The sequence below is a fragment of the Colobus angolensis genome, unplaced genomic scaffold (genome assembly GCF_000951035.1).
Source record: "Colobus angolensis palliatus isolate OR3802 unplaced genomic scaffold, Cang.pa_1.0 Scaffold134, whole genome shotgun sequence".
Taxonomy (NCBI): domain Eukaryota; kingdom Metazoa; phylum Chordata; class Mammalia; order Primates; family Cercopithecidae; genus Colobus; species Colobus angolensis.
Window position 1 is genome coordinate 3,109,738 of NW_012114422.1, and position 22,165 is coordinate 3,131,902.

Consider the following 22,165-nt stretch of genomic DNA (forward strand, 5'->3'; position numbering starts at 1 on the left):
TGTTGGAAATAATTGTATGGTTTCTTTATTCTGTTAATGTGGTGAATTACATTGATTGGCCTTTGAATATTAAACCAACTTTGTATTTCTCGAAAGCTCTAAGTGGTTTATGTAACCTTGGATTGACTTATTAATAGTTTATTAAGAAGTTTTGAATGTATATTTATGGGTGAAATTGGTCTGTAATTTTTCTTATAATGTTCTTATCAGGTTTGGATATCAATATTCTTGATAGCCAAATCTGAAATTATTTGGGAAAAATTCTTGTTTTGTTCACTAGAAGAATTTTTGTAATATTGGTGCTATTTCTTTCTTAAATGTTTGCAAGAATTCAGTAGGGGTGTTCTCTGCATTTAGAGTTTTTCTTGTGGGCTTTTACAAATTTAATAAATATAGGATTGTTAGGTTTTCTATTTCTTGTGTCATTTTGTGATTTTTAAAAAAGGAGATAAAGACATATATTAAAAAAGAGATTAAAGAGATATAAAATATTTGATCATGTCAATATTTGATTGTTTTATGACAGGCTTATTTTTTAATCTCTGTAGAATTCATTTTATTTTTTATCATTAGTTTTATCATTGTTTTATGACACACTTATTTTTTACCCTCTGTAAAATTCATTTTATTTTTATCGTTAGTTTTATCATTCTGCTTATACAAAACTACTTTCCAGGTTCTTACTGTGTTAAGCTCTTTCTGTCACAAGAAACAGATATACTCAAGTTCCTTCAAGTAATGGAGATGTATTAGGTGCAATATAAAGCCATATGGTGCCATAAGAGAAAGGAATTACACAGGAAGAGAAGGATCTCTAGCACAGTTTGGCATTAGGGAGACTGGAAATGTGTAGCTAATTAGAATACGATACAGCTTTAGGGATGGAACAGGTTTTCTTTTTATCCTCCATTAGCAACACCTTATAAGGCTTTACTTTGATACCCAGTTATTTATGTGAAGTTTCTCACTTCCTTTTGGCTTTTATCTTTCCTTCCTTTCATTACTAACTATCCTCTTTACCCCTGGTCTAAATAATTTTTCATCATACCTTTTATTTTCTCATAACTACTTACTCATGATCCCTGGTGCCTTGTGGCCTGTTTCTGTGATTCTTTTTAGCCTCTCTTCAAGCTACCAGGTAACTGAACCTCTCTCATTCTCAGTTAACTTGCAAAAGATTATTTGATTGGCCTAGTTTGAGAAGCTTTTATGCTAGGCCCATTGGCTGGTTCTGGGGATTTTTGTTTGTTTGTTTTTTGAGATGGAGTCTCATTCTCACTTGTGCTGGAATGCAGTGACGTTATCTTGACTCACTGCAACCTCCACCTCCTGGATTCAAGCGATTCTTGTGTCTCAGCCTCCTGAGTAACTGGCATCATCACACTCAGCTAATTTTTGTACAGTTGGGGTTTTGCCATGTTGGCCAGCCTGGTCTCGAACTCCTGGCCTCAAGCAATCCACCTGCTTGGCCTCCCAAAGTGCTGAGATTACAGGTGTGAGCCACCATGCTTGACCAGCTTGGCTACTCTTGACCAGGCAGCTATTGCCAAAGTGTGGGATTCACATAGCACAGAGCATGGATGCCCTGGGCTAACTACTCTGCCAAGGACTGTAGTTGGACAATTTCCCTTAGCAGGGGTGTGTACCTGGAAAATACTGTAATTGATCAATACAGAGAAGTTCTAGAAAATTAAGTTGTTGCAAGAGTTATAGTTCTGCCTCCTCCACATGCTCTGGTGAATGCTAGTAAATAATTAAATGCTGATAAACCAATGTCTAGAATTTGATGTTATAAGTGTCTTTTAATAGTCATCTACCTGTAACTGAAAAATTGCTGCCAAAAATTATATGTGCTGCCAACCCCAAATAGGGCCTTGGGCAATTAGATATGTAATACCTGTTATTTTAAGATGGACAAATGAAAATTGATAGACTTTAAACATAAGCAATAGGGAGAACATGCACATAGTCAGATTAAAAAATGCTTAATGAGGAAGCCATAGCAGTTATCCACTTCTGGTCTTATTTCCTTTTTAATACCCAGGAACAACTGTGTGTACTGCTAAGAATTCACTTTTCTGCAGTATCACACAGTTCAGGTTGAAGGACTCTATTTAAAAGCTGGACAAAAACCACCTTCTTATTTTCTGTTTTCTTTGCAACTATGGGCATGAGACACAGTTCTGGTCACTGAAATGTAAGTTTTCTGGGAGGATCCTGGATTCCGGAGGACCGCTTTCTTTTGTGATATTTATGCTGCAAAGTAATGTTTTGCCTAATGCCTTTCCATTTATGAGATAAATTGTGGATATTATCTAAAAACGTTTCTGGTACAATAAGTGAAATTCCTTTCTAATTTTTAGGAGGACTCAGAGAGAGTAATGATAATTACTGGACCAAACATGGGTGGAAAGAGCTCCTACATAAAACAAGTTGCATTGATTACCATCATGGCTCAGATTGGCTCCTATGTTCCTGCAGAAGAAGCGACAATTGGGATCGTGGATGGCATTTTCACAAGGTAAGTACATTAATTCAGTTTGAATATATTCTTGAAAATAAGTCAAGCCCACATTATCACATGAATTTTCCTTTTGTGTACATATTTAGATGCTCTTAAACCATTCAGCATTTAGGAAAGGTCAGGCATGGTGGCCCACACCTGTGATCCCAGCACTTTGGAGACCAAGGCAAGAGGATCACTTCAGTCTAGGAGTTTGAGAGCAGCCTGGGCAACATGGAAAAACCCCATCTTGACAAAAAATCAAAAAATTAGCCAGGAACCTGAGGGGGGAGGATCACCTGAGGCTGGGGAGGTTAAGGCAACAGTGAGCCAAGGTCACACCATTGCACTCCAGCCTGGGCAACAGAGTGAGACCCTGTCTCAAAAAAAAAAAAAAAATTATTTTTATCATGACAGATAATACTAGAAAGAACTTAGGAGTTAGTTTTGTCCAGTAGTTTCCAAATTATTTTTAGTTATTGAGTTCTTTTTTATCTTATTTTATTTATTATTATTATTTTTTTTTTTTTTTGAGATGGAGTTTGGCTCTTGTTGCCTAGGCCAGAGTGCAGTGAAACTATCTCGGCTCACTGCAACCTCCACCTCCCCAGTTCAAGCTATTCTTCTCCCTCAGCCTCCCAAGCAGCTGGGATTACAGGCGCCCGCGACCATGCCTGGCTAATTTTTGTATTTTTGGTAGGGACAGTGTTTCGCCAGGTTGGCCAGGCTAATGTTGAACTCCTGACCTCAAGTGAGCCGCCCGCCTTGGCCTACCAAAGTGCTGGGATTATAGGCGTGAGCCACCACACCCAGCTGAGTTATTATTTTGAAGAAAACCTTTTGTAGAAAATAAATATTTAAACAGATAAAAACAGATCTGCTCTGTCTTCCAGGGGTAGAAGGCTTAGAGACTTGGCTGTTAAGCTCTGTAGAGCACAGTCTGAAAACTAGTCCATCCTTCCCGTTTTTGGTGCAGACCTGAGACAAACTGCAAAAGGCATTGGACTGAGATAATTTTGTTGATATCCCTTTTTACTCTACAAACATTACATGCAACTAAGTCTTACCCTCAATGTGTAAACCTAAATTTTATGCCATGTTAGGAATATGAGTGAAATGTCCTGGTTTCACTAAGGAGAATTCATAGTTTAATCTGTTTAACACCTTCTGATTTATCAGTTCTTAAAGCATTGTGTATATGTCTTACATGTACATTTCTAAAAAGTAAATACAGTCTCTGTGCATAGTCAAGCTCTGTGTATAGAGTGTCTGAGTTGTTGTCCAGCTACATATTTATATAATATTTGACTATGGAATCACATCAGAATATATCACATGCTAATGTTGATATTCTTGAGTAGACACTAAAATGCTTTAAAACTTCATTTTCCGTCTGAGAATGAACAAAGTACCCTGAATTCTGTTTGATGCCGTGTCACCAAATAGGTGTTATTCTGATCCCCATATATGTTTAAATTAACTCAAAATAAGAAATTTAAAGACTCTTTCTTTAGTTCTTAAGGCTATAATTCATTTTCTATTTTATAAGAGAAACAAACCAGGTATTTTATTTTGGTTACAGTATTAAGGAAAGTAACAGAGATATTTAGTAAAGAAAAAAAAAGAGAAAAAAGAAAAATATTATTGGTCAATATAAGGGGATTTACCTAGAAGGGAATCTTGTTACTGAGCGGAATATCAAGATTGTTTGTAGATACAAGTAAAATAAAAGAAGGGTTTATTTTTGTCATATAAGGAGAAGGCTGGAGGTGGGTAGCTGCTTCTGGTGTTTCAGTGGCTCTGCCATTTCACTGGCCTTTCCCTCAGAGTTGTAAGATTGCTGCTGCAGCTCCAGGCATCACATTCCTATTCACATGAGATAAAAAGGAGGCGGGACTGCCATAGCTTCCCCTACCGCCCCTCTGTTTGTTGTTGTTGTTGTTGTTGTTGTTTTGTTTTGTTTTAGGACATCAGTAGGTTTTTAGGATCCTCCCAGAAAACTTACACTTCAGTGACCAGAACTATGTCTCGTGGCCATAGTTGCAAAGAAAACAGAAAATAAGAAGGTGGTTTTTGTCCAGCTTTTAAATAGAGTTAAGCACAGTAATTGGGAATACAATCAGTGGTAATCAGAAAATAGTTTCTGTCATAGGGTGTGAAATCAGTAATAATCAGTAACAGCTAACCTTTATGATATCTTTACAATATTAGTGTAATATTCTTATCAAGGTACAGGCATTGTTATGTGCACCTTACATAGAGTACTTTATGTAAAGTACATTCAGTGAGTACATGCCTAAGCGTTCTAAACCATGCTAATTTCAAGAAATTGGAGTATTTATCCATTTATTTTCATTTATTCATTCATCCAACATGTACTAAATGAATACCTAACATATGGCAGTCACTGAGAATGCAAAGGAACCACAGTTTTTGATTTCATGAAAGCTACCTAGTGGAGAAAATCAGCATTAACCAAATAATCGCATGCAGAAATGTGAAACTGCAGCTATGACAAGTCTGTGAAGGCTATGTGCAAGATGCTGGGTTAGGCTGTGATCCTGGGATATGATCTGGTCGGGGACATCAGGGGAAGGCTTCCCTTAACAAGTAACTTTTGAGTGCCTATCTGAAGGATGAGTGTAAGAAGGAAGGAAGAACATTTCAGAGAGATCGTGTGCAAAAGTCCTTTAGCATAAAAAACATAGACAATGAGTGAAGGCTGGTCCTCCAGGAGAGCAAGATTCTAGGTGAAGCATAGCCATGTTAGGAGTTTATCCTAAGAACCATGGTAAACTATTGAAGAATTTTAACCAAGGTTTCACATGATTATGTCTGCATTGGTTACACTGTAAAGAATGTCTGGAGAAAAAAACCAAGTAGATCAGAGGAACCCAAAGAGCAGGCTCTTTTGGTGGTCCTGGTGAGAGGATCAGTAGCTTGGATTAAGTTTGTAGTGCTAGTTTAAGTGGAAAGGAGTCATATTTGAAATATATTTGGGAAATATATCACCAGGACTTGGTGATAGATGGGGGTATGGCAGCTGAGATAAATGGAGTTGTCAGAGATGGCATTGAGTTTGTGCTTCTGAATGGTAAATGCTGGCATTTGCTAGAAGAGGATGATGTTTTTTCATAGATTCTGACTTTATCTTTGTATATAATAGAATTATTCTGAGACATTCAAAGGGAGCTATCATGTAGTAGGCAGTGGATATAAAGTTTAGATTTCAGAGACAGAGATCAAAGGTAAAGATGTAAATTTGTTGTGAGACATTTTTGTGTACATGATTGGGTGTGGATGAGATCATTTTGACAGAGAGTATAGTGGAGAAGATTAATGTTCTGAGACTGAACCTTAAAACTGCCGAGATTTCATAGTTGAGTAAGAAGTTAAGGTTGAAAACCAACAAAGGAAGTGTAGCCAGAGAAGCAGGAGAAAAAACAGGACATTACAGTGTCACGGGAGCAAGGGGAAAGAGTGCCTCAAGAAGAAAAGAAGTGGTCAACAGTGCTGAAAGGTTAGGTGAGGTGAAACCCGAAAAGTCACCTTTGGTCTTAGCAAAATAACTGTCACTAATGACCTTAGCAGGAGCTGCTTTCGTGAAGTGGTGGGGCCACACTCCAGTTAAAAGAGAGCAAAAGAGTGAGTTAGAGGTCAGGAAGTAGAGGGCGTTAGTACAGGTGATACTGCCAAAGTTGGCCAGGAAGAAGGCAGGAGAGATCCAGTGAGGGGCTTGTTTTGTTTTTAAATGGTAGACTTGAACATATTTCAATAGGATATCCAGTGGGATATGTTATACCCAAGAATTTATGATTCGAAAAAAAACAAAAAATAAATTGATCACCTTTGGAGGATCCTAGAATGAATCCTAATGATATTTAAAATCAAAATATCATTAGTCACTTTGGAGGATGAAAACTGAAAAAAAGAAAGATCCAAGCAGGTATCCTATCTTTTCAAATAGGGGGAAAGTTTCTCTTTATAGAAATGTTCCAGCTAATAAACAAAGCAGGAATGATAAGAATTAGAGTATCACCCTTTTTGCAACCCCGATGTAATAACAGATTTAAGTAATAATCAGAAATGGCTGCTAATGTCACCAAAGCACAGACAATCAGACATTAGGTAAAAGTTTGTGACAACTTATGATGTCTTCTGGCCCAAAAAAATCAAACCGAATAGTCGCGCGTGGTGGCTCATGCTTGTAATCCCAGCACTTTGGGAGGCCAAGGCGAGTGGATCACCTGAGGTTAGGAGTTCGAGACCAGCCTGGCCAACTTTGGCCAACATGATGAAACCCATCTCTACTAAAAATATAAAAAATAGCCAGGTGTGGTGGTGAGCACCTGTAATCCCAGCTACTCCAGAGTCTGAGGCAGGAGAATTGCTTGAGCCAGGGAGATGGAGGTTGCAGTGAGCCAAGATCACGCCACTGCACTCCAGCCTAGGCAACAGATGGAGACTCCATCTAAAAAAAAAAAAAAAAAAATCAAACTGAAACTGTTCAGACCTCTAGATCTAGATACCAGTTTACAAGAGAAAAAGAGAATAGAGGAACATGTTAAACACCACCATGGGGATACTGTCAGCAAAATCTAGACTGTGGGAAACTATAGGACAAATGGCTGGTGTTTTTTTTAACAAATAAATAGCAATGACAAAAAAAAAAAATAGTCGGGGAGAGAGGGAAGAGAACCTGCATATTAAAAGAGAGTTAAAGACCAGTCACCCAGTTCCAATATACAGATCTTAATTCAGTCCTGACTCAAACACATAAACCTTTGTTTCAAAGCACTAGTGAAACATTTAAAAATTTTTGAGCACTGACTGGATATCTAATGATACTGAAGAATTACTTTAAATGTTTAAGTGAGATAAACAGTGCAATGCTATGGTTATGATTTAATAGAAAAATCCTTACTTTAGTGATACATGCTAAAATGTTTACATATTACATGATCTGCTATGCAATATTTACATCACAATAATCAAGGATGGATAGGGAAATTTGGTAGGATAGAGATGAAATGAGATTGGCCATAATTGATTGTTTGAGTTTGATAATGGCTACATTGGAGTTGCATTATGCATTTTTCTTTGTTGTACATCTTTGGATTTTTTATAAGTTTTTTTTTGTTGTTGTTCTAAAGTTCATGGGATTTAGCCATTTGAGAAAGAGACAAGTTCTTTTTGTAGGATAGGCATTGTTTGAAACTGTGGGTATGAAATCAGTGCATTGAATTGCAATTAGCATTTTGGGGCAATACTTCCTAGATTGTGCTTTGTGTACCACATCATAGCATATCAGGATGCAACCAATATCCAGTTGACCCAAATAAGCTTAAAAAAAAAAAATACAGTAAAATGGAGTAGAAGAAAAAATATCAAAATCATTAATTTATAGCATGTGGCACAGAGGTGGAGTTATGCGATAAGAAGGCCATTACATTTTCATGTCATCAGTAGTGACATAGAAATTATAATGGTATTAGGAGATGTTAACATTGGCCCAATAATGAGATTTAAACTCTGTTGTGCTAAAAACATATATCTATTTTGAGATGGAGTTTTGCTCCTGTCACCCAAGCTGGAGTGCAATGTCGTGATCCCAGCTCACTGCAACCTGTGCCTCCTGGATTCAAGCTATACTCCTGCCTCAACCTCCTGAGTAGCTGGGATTACAGGTATCCACCACCACGTCCAGCTAATTTTTGTATTTTTAGTAGAGATGGGGTTTTGCCATGTTGGCCAGGCTGGTTTTGAACTCCTGACCTCAGGTGATCTGCCTGCCTTGGCCTCCCAAAGCACTGGAATTACAGGTGTGAACCACCACACCCAGCCAAAAACATGTTTTTATTAAAACCTTAGTACACTATAATTTTATGCTAGACGTTAGGGATACAAACCTGAATAAGATAATTTACCTATCTTTAAGGAGCTCAAGTGCAGTAAGGGAGATGGAGAAGCAAATCTTTACAATTTGGTAAGACCATGCAATACTAGAGAAGTGTATGTGTGTATGTGTTTATTTGCTTGCTTATTCATTCATTCATGTTTATCCTGCCATCTTCCAGAAAGGAGTGAGGCAGCTTGCAGAAGATTCAAACTAGCGTAAGTGAATAAATAAGGATGAGGGCTTAAAAATGGAGCCACGACTGAGGCTTAAAACATCAATGCCTAACACTGCTGTGGATAAGCCATAAATCTGGTTCAAAGGTTTCCACAAAGCTAAATTTGTTCAGTTAAATAGTTCACAGGGCCCAGAAAACCAAATGAATTAATTAGTTAAGAAGAGAACTTAAAACGAATTTTTACTGTGTTTGACAGCAATCTTTTAGTAATAAAATCAGCTACAAGAATGTATTGGGTGGTATCACACAGACCAGGTTTTACTGGGTCCTGTTGGTTAGAGTTTAGGAAACAAATGTTCGATTATGTTATTCTTGGATCACAGGCTCCACTGAGACAGAAATGGTGCTTGTTCTGCATACCTTTGATCACCTATTCCTAGTACTAAGTAGATGTGCAGTAAATATTTGTTTAAAAACTGACAATAAAAAATTGTAATATAAATAAAATGTGTTGACATAACTCTGTTTCTTAGTCCAGATTTCTGGAATCTGACTGAAACATCCCCTTGTGATTCAAGCACCATCTAAAATAGTATATTGGAGCTTCACTAAGTTTTGCCACAGGACTCAAAAAGTCATCAAATTTCTGTGTAAGGTTCAGTCTTACAAAGAAAACACTTAAGTTTAGGTATGTGGCAGAATAAGTTATTAATACACAGGGAAAGAGCAAAAGTTCCAGTGTCATGAAGGTGGAGACTAATCATGGAGATTAGTCTGTCCTGACAACACTCTGTGTATCAGTGCACCTTTGTGATGCTGAGTAAGAGGAGATTTGCACTTCATGAAGGTCCAGGTTAAGCTTAGTTGCTCAGTCTGGACTCTGGTCCCTAAAGTGGGAAGTCTCAGGCAAATCTGAGTATCAGACCATGCCAGCAATTCAACTATCTGCTTCTTTCGCTGTAAGATGGGATAATCATGATACTTATATTCCAGGGTGTTGTTGTGTAGTTTAAATAATGCATATGAAACAATCTAGTACCTGACATATAATAGTTTCTCGGGAATATTAGTTATAATTTTAAGTCTCATCTCTATGACACTTACTCTGACCATTTCATTCCACAATTGTCTATTTATGGTAAACTCCTAATGCCCTATTTATTTGGACTCTGAGTTATTTCAGTGTCTATCTTAGTTCATAACTGGTTATCCCATGCCATCATGCTATTGTTCACTATTAGAGGGAAAAAACTCTACTCCATTGTGTATCCCCTGTCCCACTCAGGATGGCAGTAAGTATAGCTATTACTATAAATTAAAATCAATCAGAAACGAAATTATTTTCACATTTATATTACATTGTTTTCACTTCATCCTGAAAGTTTTCATTAGTCTGAAACATACCCAGAGATACTAATCCCATATTTCAAAATTGACCACAAATTTAAAGCATTAATTAATTAATAAAGAATTACATGTGCCAGTTTAAAAAGAAATATGCAGATTATGGAGATTTAAATACTGAAATATGGGACATATTCCTGTGCTCCACCATTCGAGTAGCTGTTAGTTTATCAACCTTCAGGTCATATTTATAGAAGCAGTCTGCCATAGGCCCTGTGTCCCTGCATATTCTTACTGAGTATATCAAGAAAGCCCCTGATTGCTTTTTACATGGGCCACTTATTTGTCAGGGTTGTGTTTGCAGCAGACAACCTGGAGGGATAAGTTAATTACCCCCTTAAAGAGGAAGCTTGCTTCCCTTGTTGTATGTACAGCATCCATGGTACGTCATCCTCACAGGACTTGGGGGCTAATGCAAACCAACATGAGTAATAAAGTCTTTTGTCTCTGACCCAGTGGCCTTGTGTCTTCTGCTGGCATCTATGAAACCAGTGGTATTAGGGTAAGTTGTTAGCTTTTAAGTAGAGTAAAATCCTAGACTTCACACAGTTTTTCATAGGTCAATAGGATTCTCAGATCTCTTGCTAATGTTAATTACCTGCAAAATGTGAGTAAACTGGCTGTGTATGGGAAAGAATTGGGGCTTTAGATCTAGAAAACTCAAGATTCTGTACAAGTTCTCCAGCATCCTGGCCATGTGCAAGTTACTTCATCCTTCTAGAACCCTGAGAGAAGTACTGTGCCATAGTTAAAAGAATCAGACATGTTATACTTGAGTACAAATCTTGCTTTTCCCTTTTAACAACTATGTGACCTTTTTCGAATTACTGCTTCTCAGTGTCTCCATTCCATTCTTTTCCTGTAAAATGGAGATGATGCTACTTACCCTCATATATTATTGTGGGAATTAAATAAAGTACATGAAAATGCCAGACACATAGTAGGTACCTAGTAAATTTTAGTTTATTTTTTTCCTTCCAGATTCTATGACATTAGTATTTTAGATTTAAAAGTCTGTCTTCATATATGTGTGAGTATAATACTCAGTTTTCTAAACTTTGCATCAGTTTTTGCATCTATAAAACAAAAAGTTTGATAATACCGACTTCACAAGGTTGATTTGAGATAAGTTTTAAAAGGATGTGAAATCACTATGAAATGCTCCTCTTAGTTATTCTCTTTGAAAGAAGTTGACCAAATCTAATCTCCCTGATGCTTTCCCTCTTGGAGTGCTGTGGCCGTAATCAAGTTGAGAATCCAGGAACCTAGAGATATTGGGGGAACCCCCACCCCCGATATTCAACGTGGGTTCTTTTCTATTTTCCTAAGCATCGGCTGGTCTGAGAAATAAAGAGAAAGAGTACAAAAGAGAGAAATTTTAAAGCTGGATGTCTGGGGGAGACATCACATGCCAGCAGGTTCTGTGATGCTCCCTGAGCCATAAAACCAGCAAGTTTTTATTAGCAATTTTCAAAAGGGGAGGGAGTGCACAAATAGGGTGTGGGTCACAGAGATCACATACTTCACAAGGTAATAAAATATCACAAAGCAAATGGAGGCGGGGCGAAATTAAAATTGCTAGTGAAGTTTCGGGCACGTATTATCATTGATAACATCTTATCAGGAGACAGGGTTTGAGAGCAGACAACCTGTCTGACCAAAATTTATTAGGTGGGAATTTCCTCATCCTAATAAGCCTGGGTGTACTACAGGAGACCGGGGCTTATTTCATCCCTTTGGCTTCGACCGTAAAAGACAGCCATCCCTAAAGGGGCCATTTCAGAGGCCTACCCTCAGGGGCCATTCTCTTTCTCAGGGATGTTCCTTGCTGAGAAAAATAATTTAGCGATATTTCTCCCATTTACTTTTGAAAGAAGAGAAGTATGTTTCTGTTCCTCCCAGCTCACCGGCAGTCAGAGTTTAAGGTTATCTGTCTTGTTCCTGAACATTGTTGTTATCCTGTTCTTTTTTCAAGGTGCCCAGATTTCATATTGTTCAAGCACACATGCTCTACAATTTGTGCAGTTAACGCAATCATCATAGGGTCCTGAGGTGACATACATCCTCCTCAGCTTATGAAGATGATGGGATTAAGATATTAAAGTAAAGACAGCCCTAGGAAATCACAAGGGTATTGACTGGGGAAGTGATAAGTGTTCATGAAATCTTCACAATTTGTGTTCAGAGATTGCAGTAAAGACAGGCATAAGAAATTATAAAAGTATTAATTTGGGGCACTAATAAATGTCCATGAAATCTTCACAATTTATGTTCTTCTGCCGCATCTTCAGCCGGTCCCTCCATTCGGGGTCCCTGACTTCCTGCAACATAGAGGCACCACCCACACAGAATGGGATGATGGCAGTGCCTTTCCTCCTGTTCCTCAGGAAGTGGCTGGCCTGGAAGGTGGTCGCATGGAAGATGCACATCCTCCTCCATGCTGAGACATGCCTTTATCTCATGACCCAGGAACAGCCTCAAGGAACTGGCCCAATTGCCAATCACTGTGTGAAAGAACAAATAAGCTTTAAACCTTGTCAGCACCACATTTGTTGTTTCAGCATAATAGGATTCATTCTCAATTAACTCTATCAAACATATCAGTTTTTTAGCTACTTTGGGATATATTTTGCAGTGACTTGGTCCTGGTGGGTAGTGTTATGTGGAAAGATATGCTTGTTACAATATGTGAAAAAGAGCCAGTTACAAAGCCTGGCATTCATTTCACTTTTGTATGAGTAATTGTATGTATAAATATATGCAGAGAAAACCATCTAGATAGAAGGCTTATTCCAAAATACCATGGGGGATATGGCTTTATGGTGATTTTTTCTTTTCTTATGTAAATTTTTTAATTTCTAAAATAAATGTGTAAAAAAAGTAAAACCTCCTCACCCTCACAAATTACCAGTGTTGGTCAAAATGAGATGTTTTATAGGAATCTGGTGAAATGCTTACATGGTCACTGTCTGGCAACTCTTTTTCTGGGGCAAATATCTCTGTCCTACCCAGGGACATGGAATTTGGGGTTTTAAGCTTTAGACCATCCTGGGCACTTCAATATATCAGACCTTACACAAAGTTTTTCCCAGACTGTAAGTAACCCTAGTTCTTATTCCTTTAGGAGTTGATGGCATTCTGTATGGGAGAGAATACAAGATTCAGAGATTTATGTATTTAATTTTCATAATAAAACACTGCTCATATGGCACTCTATAATGCTTTTTGTATGTGTGTGTGTGTCTTTTTGTTGTTGTTGTTGTTCCTTTTTGTGAAGAACAGGGTCTCGCTATATTGCCTAGGCAGGTCTCAAACTCCTGGGCTCAAGCTATCCTCCCACCTCTGCCTCCCTGAGAGCTGGGATTACAGGCATAAGCCACCATGCCCAGCTCATATGGCACTCTTAACCCTCAATGCACATTCATTTTTTTTTTTTTTTCACGGAGCTTTAAATGAAAATATTGATGCCTGAACCCTATCTCCAGAAATCTTAAGTTGGACTGGGGCAGTGTCTGAAAGTCACATTTTAAAAGCGTCCCAGATGATTTTTAAAGTGAAGCCAAGATGTGGAAGCACTTCCCCAAGCTCTTGCTGGAGAAATCATATGTTGAATTACAAAAATAATATATGCTTATTATGAAATGTAACAGTGTACTAGGGTATGAAGTGAAACAAAAACACCCCATTCTCCCCAGGTCTACCATGTTTCTTTAGGTAACATTTCACAAGTCTACAAGTATACATCTTTTCTTTCCTAGAATGGTATCGTACTAAGCATTACTATTGTATAACTTGCTTTTGTTTTCTAATATGTGGGAGACATATTTCTCTATCAGTTTATACAGATTAATCTTGCTCTTTTTAATGACTGCAGTGTATCTGGAGTACAGATACTCCTTGATTTCTTTAACCTCCGAGAGCTCCGCCTGGAACAGACTGCCCTTTAGTATATGGGACATGTTCCCTATCCATTCCCCTGTGCTCCCCTATCTTCCTGTTGTTACCACTGGAAAGGAATCTGTAGGGACTACATTAAATTTTATCCCTAGGATATAATTATATCCCATTAAATTATATCCCTAGGATGTAGTTTAATATTATGCCCTTGTAGCTTTCATTTATTGTTTAAGAAATAATTCGGACATATAGTAATCCTCCATGCACTTTCCACCCTACTAAAGAAATAAAACACTAGAATGCAATCGAACCTCTAATCCTCACTAATCCCATTGCCCTCTACCCTATCCATAGTAACTAACTGGTTGTCCTTGACTTTGGTATCCATCCCATGCATCTCTCTACATTTTTACTCACTGATGTTTTTTGAAACAATGCATGGAAGTATTTGGTATGCTTTTAAACTTTGTACAGAGTGTATCACACTATATTCTTCTGTAAGTGGCTTTTCCCCCCTCAGTGTTATAGATTTACAAAATTCATCCATATGGGTACATATACTTTGAGTTCATTAATTTTTCCATAATTATGAATTATGATGGTCTGCTTTATGAATATATTACTCTTCACTCATTTTTCTTGATATGATGCCAATTTTTTGCAAATATAAACATTCATATTTGTGACTTGTCTCATACTCAACTCCTAGTGCACACAAGGGAGTTTTTCTCAATCTAGGAGTGGAATTGTTGGATTGTAAGGAACATGTGTCTTTCATGTTCTCCAAGGAGGCTGTATCAGCTTAGAATCCCACTACCAGTGTTTAAAAGTTTGTTCTCATGCTTAAAATAGATTAGAATAAGAAATATTCATTTGATGATATTTCTGTATATTCTCCAAAATTGCTCATAAGAACATTTTCTTTTTTATTAATGTCCTTTACATGAAGTGCCATCTGGTAAATTATTTTTTTGTTAATGCTAGGAACATTTTTTCTCTCCATGTGCATACTGTGCCTGTTTACAAAAAGATTTGAAGCAATTTATTGGCCTTTTCTGACAAACTGCCAGGCTTCCTGCTATCAGCCAGTGGCTGCTTCCTCTTTAATTCCTTTTTGTCTTGGCTGCCAAGATAGCAAGAGCTAAACTCAAGGCTCAGGTGTGAAAACAAATTTGGTTTAGTTTTCCCCTTTGCTTCTTATATGGGAGTATTTCTCTAGCGTCATTCTTAGAACAGCTGCATCAGAATCTTGGGGATGCTAGTTAAAAATGCTACTTACTAAGCCCTTTCACACATCTTTTTAATTGGAATCTCCAAGGTGGTACGCAAGAATTAGCATTTTAAAAGCTCATGCTAAGCTCAAATGTAAGAATCTACTGTATGGCTTGTAATCTTAGTTTCATGTAATTCTTTCGTTAGAATATGTTGTTCTAAATCACTTCAAATGCTTTTTGTACTCAATGGAAAAAATATTAAAATCTAGCAGAATGAGATATTTGCATAAGATTTAGCTCCAAGCTTTGTCTGTAAATTGATTCTATTATCAATTCGCCATTTAGAACACTAGGTTTATTCTGTGGATCCATAAATATTCATTGAGTGCCCACTATGTGCTATACAGTGTGCTAGAAGAAGAAGTAGTAAATGAATGAAAAGCTATAAACAGACAGGCGGTTAGGAATTTTTTTTTTTTTTTTTTTTTGAGACAAGAGTTTCACTCTTGTTGCCCAGGCTGGAGTGCAGTGGCATAATCTTGGCTCACTGCAACCTCTGCCTCCTAGGTTCAAGCGATTCTCCTGCCTCAGCCTCCCAAGTAGTTGACATTACAGGCATGTGCCACGACACCCAGCCAATTTTTGTATTTTTAGTAGAGATGGGGGTTGCACCATGTTGGTCAGGCTGGTCTCGAACTCCTAACCTCAGGTAATCCACCTGCCTCAGCCTCCAAAAGTGCTAGGATTATAGGCATGAGCCACTGTGCCCAGCCTCCAGAATGTTTTATCTGAATACTCTAACCTCACATGAATCTTTTCCTGAATAAGAAACAGATTTTTTTAAAAAGTAGAGTTTTGGCAAACACATACATTTGGCTCTAATGGATATATCTATGCATTATGATATGTGTACTCATCAATGGAATATTTCTAGACTCATATTTCCAAGGATCATTAACATCCTTGAATGCATCACTAAGATAAGATCTGTTTATTATCTTGATGAATATGAACTTAAATCTCATCTAGCCTTTTAGACTCAGTAATTAAGTTTTAGAAAAGCAATGAATTATTAAGTCTCATTAAAAAACAGTTTGAATAAAGCAAAACAATTGGCCTCTTCTCTCAGCATAATTTATTTCTATTAAACATTGGTGATTAAATGTTGGTGAAAAGGGATATTTACTCGAAGTGGCCCATAGTTAACAATTTTCATGCCATGCTACTTACATAAACTCCCTCTTCTGACACCCAGCTTCAGGGAATGCTGTGTACTCAGAGTGGCATGAGTGTGTTGATCTTGAAAGAGAATTGGAAGGTAATAGACATTCAAGTACTTAGTAACTGATTTGTTTGCCCAAGTTAGTGTAATTCAGAAAATATTTATTGAGCACCTACTGTGGAGTATTTGTACTCTATAGAAAATATATTCTTTATGGACAGAAAGAAAACATCTTGAGTCAGTCCACACCTTCTAATTAGTTGTAAATAGCTGTACTAAAATCCACATGATAAGTGAGCACTAAATGAGTAAGTTGTTATGATTTTATTGGCGTTAGAAATGTTGTCTTATGAATGTCTCTGTGCTTTCTTTAGCTCTTGTAGCTGTGTCTAGCAAACACTAGTTATCTTATTTTATCTTTTTCATGGGAAATGGTTTTATGAATTTAATGCTTGTTCCTTAATGAGCTCCCTCAAAGTCACCTGAAAGTTTGATTTGATTTGGTTTTAAATGCAAATCCCAGACAAATCTCCTGATTGAAGATCCCCTGGAGATAGATACTGTTGTATTAGGTATGATGAAGGAGACCTTTAGACAGTATTTTTTTTAAAAAGACTTTAGTTTTTTAGGGCAGTTTTGGGCTTACACCAAAACTGAGAGGAAGGTATAGAAAGTGCCCATCTACCCCACCACTGCTCCTGCACAGCCTCCCCTATTTTCAACATCCCCTGCCAGAGTGCTCCCTTTCTTACAGTTGATGAACCTACATTGGCACATCATTACTACTGAAAGTCCATAGTTTACATGAGGCCTCATTGGGTAATTTATAAACAAAGTAAATTTATTACAGTTCTGTAGGCTGGGAAGTCAAGGTCGAGGAGCTACATCTGGTATGGGCCTTCTTAACTCCATCATAAAATGTCAGAAGGTGTCACATGGCAAGGGGGCTTACTAGAAAAAACCAAACTGTCTTTTACAACAGACCCACTCTAATGAAAGTAACCTACTCCCATGATAACCCATTAATTCATTACCCCTTAATCCATTAATCCCCAAATGGATTAATCCATTCCTAAGGGCAGAGTCCTGATGACCCAATTATCTCTTAAAGGCCCCACTTCTTAATAATGTTACATTGGGAATTCAATTTCAATGTGAGTTTTAGAGGGAACAGACATTCAAACCATTCTGCCCCTGGCCCCCCAAAATTCTATGTACTTTTCATATACAAATACATTCATTCCATCTTTATAGCTCCAAAGTCTAGAGTCTCATCTGAATCAGATGTGAGTAATGCTCAAGGCACAATTCATCTTGAGGTAAATTTCTTACAGCTGTGAGCCTATGCAATACCCATGTTATCTACTTCCAAAATAAATGGTGGGACAGGTGTAAGACATTCTCATTTCATAAGGGAGAGAGAGGCAAGAAGAAAGGGGTAACAGGTCCCAAGTAAGTCCAACACCCAAAGGAAAAACTAAGCCTTGAGGCTTAGTTTATCTTCCCTGGTTCCATGTCTTGCTTCCTAGATACACTGGTTGTGGGGATTGGATCCCAGGGCCTCAGAAAGCCCCACCACCTAGGCTTTCCTGGGTTCTCCCAGGCTTCAGTTCTCACAAATAGGAGTCAAGTGCCTGCAGCTTTCACAGGCTGAAGCTAAATACTGGCAGTTTTACAGTTCTGAGATCTCAGCGGGGTTCTGTTCTCACTGCTCCACTAGGCATTACCCCACTTGGATCTGTCTGTCCTAGCTCTGGCTCTGACCCCACATTTTCACCTGGCATTAATCCACGAATGGATTAATTCATTTATGAGGGCAGAGCCCTTATCACCCAATCACCTCTTAAATGCCTCACTTCTTAATACTCTTACATTGGAGATTAAGTTTCAACATGAGTTTCAGAAGGGGCAAAATTTGAACCAAAGCACTGTTTATTTTCTTTCCCTGTCTTATTACATTAACTAGTACTTCCACTACAGTGTTGAAAAGGAGTGGTAAGAGGTGACAGCTTCCCATTTTGGCTGATCCTGGTTGGGAAAGCTTCAAGTTTCTCACCATTAAGTATGATGTTAGCTATAGGTTTTTTGTGAATATTCCTTATCAATTTGAGGAAGTTCTCCTCTAGTCTTAATTTACTGAGAGTTTTTATCATGAATGGGTGTTGGATTTTGTCAAATGCTTTCTGTGCATCTGTTGATATGACTATGTGATTTTTCTTCTTTAGCCAGTTGATGTGATGGATTATGTTAACTGGTGATCAAATGTTGACCCAGTCTTGCACACTTAGTATGAATCCTGCTTGGTTGTGGTCTGTTTTTCTTTTTATACATTGTTGGATTCATTTTGCTAGTATTTTATTTAGGATTTTTGCATCTATGTTCATGAGAGATATTGGCCTGTAGTTTTCTTATAATGCCTTTGTCTGGTTTTGGTATTAAGGTAATGCTGGCCTTATAGAATGTGTTAGGAAGTATTCCCTCTGTTTCTATTCTCTGAAAGAGATTGTAGAGAATTGGTTTAATTTCTTCCTTAAATATTTGATAGAATTCACCAGTGAAGCCATTTGTACCTGGGGTTTTCTGTTTTAGAAGGTTAATAATTATTGATTCAATTTCTTTAATAGATACAGGCCTATTCAGATTGTCCCTTTCTTTTTGTGTGAGTTCTGACAGATTGTATTTTTCAAGGATCAGTCTGTTTCATCTAGGATATGAAATTTGTGGCCATAATACTGTTTACAGTATTCCTTTATTATCTTTTTAATGCCCATGAGATATGTGGTGATGTCTCCTCTTTTATTTTTAATATTAGTAATTTGTATCCTTTCTCTTTTTTTCTTAGCCAAGCTAGAAATTATCAATTTTCTTGATCTTTTTTTCAAAGAATTAGCTGTTGGTGTTGTTGATTTTTCTCTATGAATTTTCTGTTTCCAATTTCATTGATTTCTGTTGTAATCTCCTCATTTATTGTCTTCTGCTTACTTCTGATTTATTTTACTTTCCTGTTTCTGGTTTGCCCTGGAACTCTTATTTTTAAGAATCTCTGCAAGTGACTCTGATGCATAAATTTAGGAGACATTGTTTCCATTTTAATCTCTTACATTTTATAGGAAGAAAAACTGAGGATCAGAGAGATTTTGTCATACATGAGGTTATAATGTGTGCAGTTATAAGGATGCATCGTCTGGTTATATTGGGTTCCCCTGTATTCATCTTATTAATTTATCTGATTAATCTTATCCACGATGATGGATTAATCTTACCTTCCTTTGACAACCTTAATTATGTGTAGTTTTCCTAGCTACAGTTAAGGTTGAGTGAAAGCATTTGCTCTGTTAATTATTTTTCTTTGCATTTCTTGATATTTTCCCATAGAGTGTACTACTAGCTATGTTACAGGATGAGTTGCCCAGTCAGCACAGTGTGGATTTTCTTTGGAGGAAAATACCTGTGTCCTTCATAAGTGTCCTACACATGCTTTATAGACAGGTCCAGTGAACACTGTCATGTGAGCCAGTAGAAATTTAGAATTTTTCTGGATTGTTCTCCTGATTCTCATCAGTGTTTCCATGGAAATTTTAAGATTGCTACAGTGGTTTTTGCTTGATTATATGTGCAGTTTAGTATTATAACTTTTATAAATAAACTTTAAATACTGTAGTGTGATCTTATTGCAACCATTAGAAAGAAGGATTATATTAGAGGAACTTTTTTTCTATTATAATACAGATGCTTCTCAAGTTAAAATGGGACCGTGCCCTGATAAACCCATCATAAGTCAGAAACATCATAAATCAAAAATGCACTTAATACTTCAGTAAGCTCATTATAAAATTTAAAAATAATAAGTCAGGGATTGTCTTTAATTTTACTCATGTCAGTAAATGTTTTTCATATTGCTAGAAGAAGACTCGTCATTTCTGCCTTGTCTTAACAGAATGATACAATATAATTCTTAAATGTATCATTTGTGATTTTTAAAAATAATTTTTGTTTTTCTAATTACACAAGTAATGCATGTTCATTATGGAAAATTTTAAACTCAAAAGAAAAATTTTTAAATCACTTGTAGTTCCACCACCTGGAGATCATTGTTGTTTAGGTAGATGGCCTTCCAGGTTTTTTTTAAACGCACACATGTAGTGGTAAATAATTTGTAATTGCATTCCATTTCTAAGTTAATGTTTATGTTTAATTAAATACAAGACAAATTTACTAATTCATGCTTTTTATGCCTTTTAAATACCATATGGTGCCTACATATCTTTCAGTAATTGGTATTCTCTTAGTCTTTACTCTACTTGGACTTTAGTTTTTTGGGGTGTTTTTCTTCCTTATACCATCCTTCTTAAAAGTTAGAGTACTTTGTTAGGAAATTAGTTATCTTTTGTAAAATGTATGTAATACATACACACACACACACACACACACACACACACACACACACACAAGAAGCTTCGACTTAGACATCCATTTTGGACAGAGTTCTGCAAAGTTTTAAACAACCTGAAGTGAATGGGAACATCTTCAGTTTCAGAAAGCACACAAAATAAACTAACACTGAAAACCCTCCCATACAAAGCACTTAGAGGATAAATCTATATTCCACTTAGATGAGATACCTAGAATAAGCACATTCATAGAGACAGAAAATAGAATAGAGGTTTTCCAGGATGGGGAAAGGGGAGAGCAAAGAGTTACTTTTAATGGATACAGAGTTTCTGTTTCTGTTTCTGATGAAAAAGTTCTGCAAATGGAGGCCCAACATGGTGGCTTATGCCATAATCTCAGCACTTTGGGAGGCTGAAGTGGGCAGATAACCTGAGGTCAGGAGTTAAAGACCAGCCTGGCCAACATGGCGAAACTCCATCTCTAGTAAAAATACAAAAATTATACAGGGTGGTGGTGCATGCCTGCAATCCCAGCTACTCAGGAGGCTGAGGCAGGAGACTGTCTTGAGCCTGGGAGGCAGAGGTTGCAGTGAGCTGAGATTGTCCCACTGCACTCCAGCCTGGGCAACAGAATGAGACTCCATCTCAAAAAAGAAAAATTCTGCAAATGGAAAGTAGTGATGGCTACACAACATTGTGGATGTTAATACTACTGAACTGTGTATCTAAGAAATGCTAAAATGATAAATTTTATTTCATATATATATATCATAAGTTTTAAAAGCACTTGAAGTATGTCCAATAATCCTATTATAATAGGAATAATCATTGCTTCTACTTTTTAATTTTTAATACAAATTTTAATACAATTTTAATATTTAAGCTCTAGTTATCATTCAATATGAAAAGTCCTCTTTTCCTAATTGAAGTATTTCTCCCTTATAGTAGCATTTTTCTTGCAAAAGTCCCAGAGATTGTGATTTGAAGAGACAGAAGTCCACTCTGTTTGCCTAATTGAGAGACATCTGGAATATTATCACAAAATATTAAGATCTCATAAAAAAAAACTTTTTCAAAATTTCGATGAAAGTGTTTTTGATTTTAGAAACTGACTCAAAAAAGTAATACTTTCTTTTCTCCATTAATGCTTTATTAAGCTTTGTTGACCTAAATAAGGGTTATAGGCGAGGAGGGGAGTAGGGGGATTAGAAAGATTAGTCAGCTGCCACTCCTAAAAATATCAGAGTGATTTTTTTTTCCTTAATCACATAACTGTAACCTTCTGTCTATTCAGAGCAAACTAACTCTAAGATGAAACCTAAAGAATGGATTTTTCATTTTTTACTACATTTGACTGTAAATACAGACAGCATGATAATAATAACATATGCTGTGGAATTCCCTAAATCTCTAACACATTTTAATATCTGAAAATTTTAAGGATAATTGTTTACTATAGT

General features: G+C 36.9%; 1 protein-coding gene across 1 annotated transcript in view; it reads left to right on the forward strand.

Moving 5' to 3' along the window:
- Positions 1-22,165, forward strand: part of MSH3 (mutS homolog 3) — a 228,733-nt gene that overhangs the window by 157,555 nt on the left and 49,013 nt on the right. Inside the window, exon 20 of the mRNA XM_011934338.1 lies at positions 2,364-2,521. Coding sequence (XP_011789728.1) covers positions 2,364-2,521 — 158 coding nt within the window. The remainder of the gene's footprint in view (positions 1-2,363; positions 2,522-22,165) is intronic.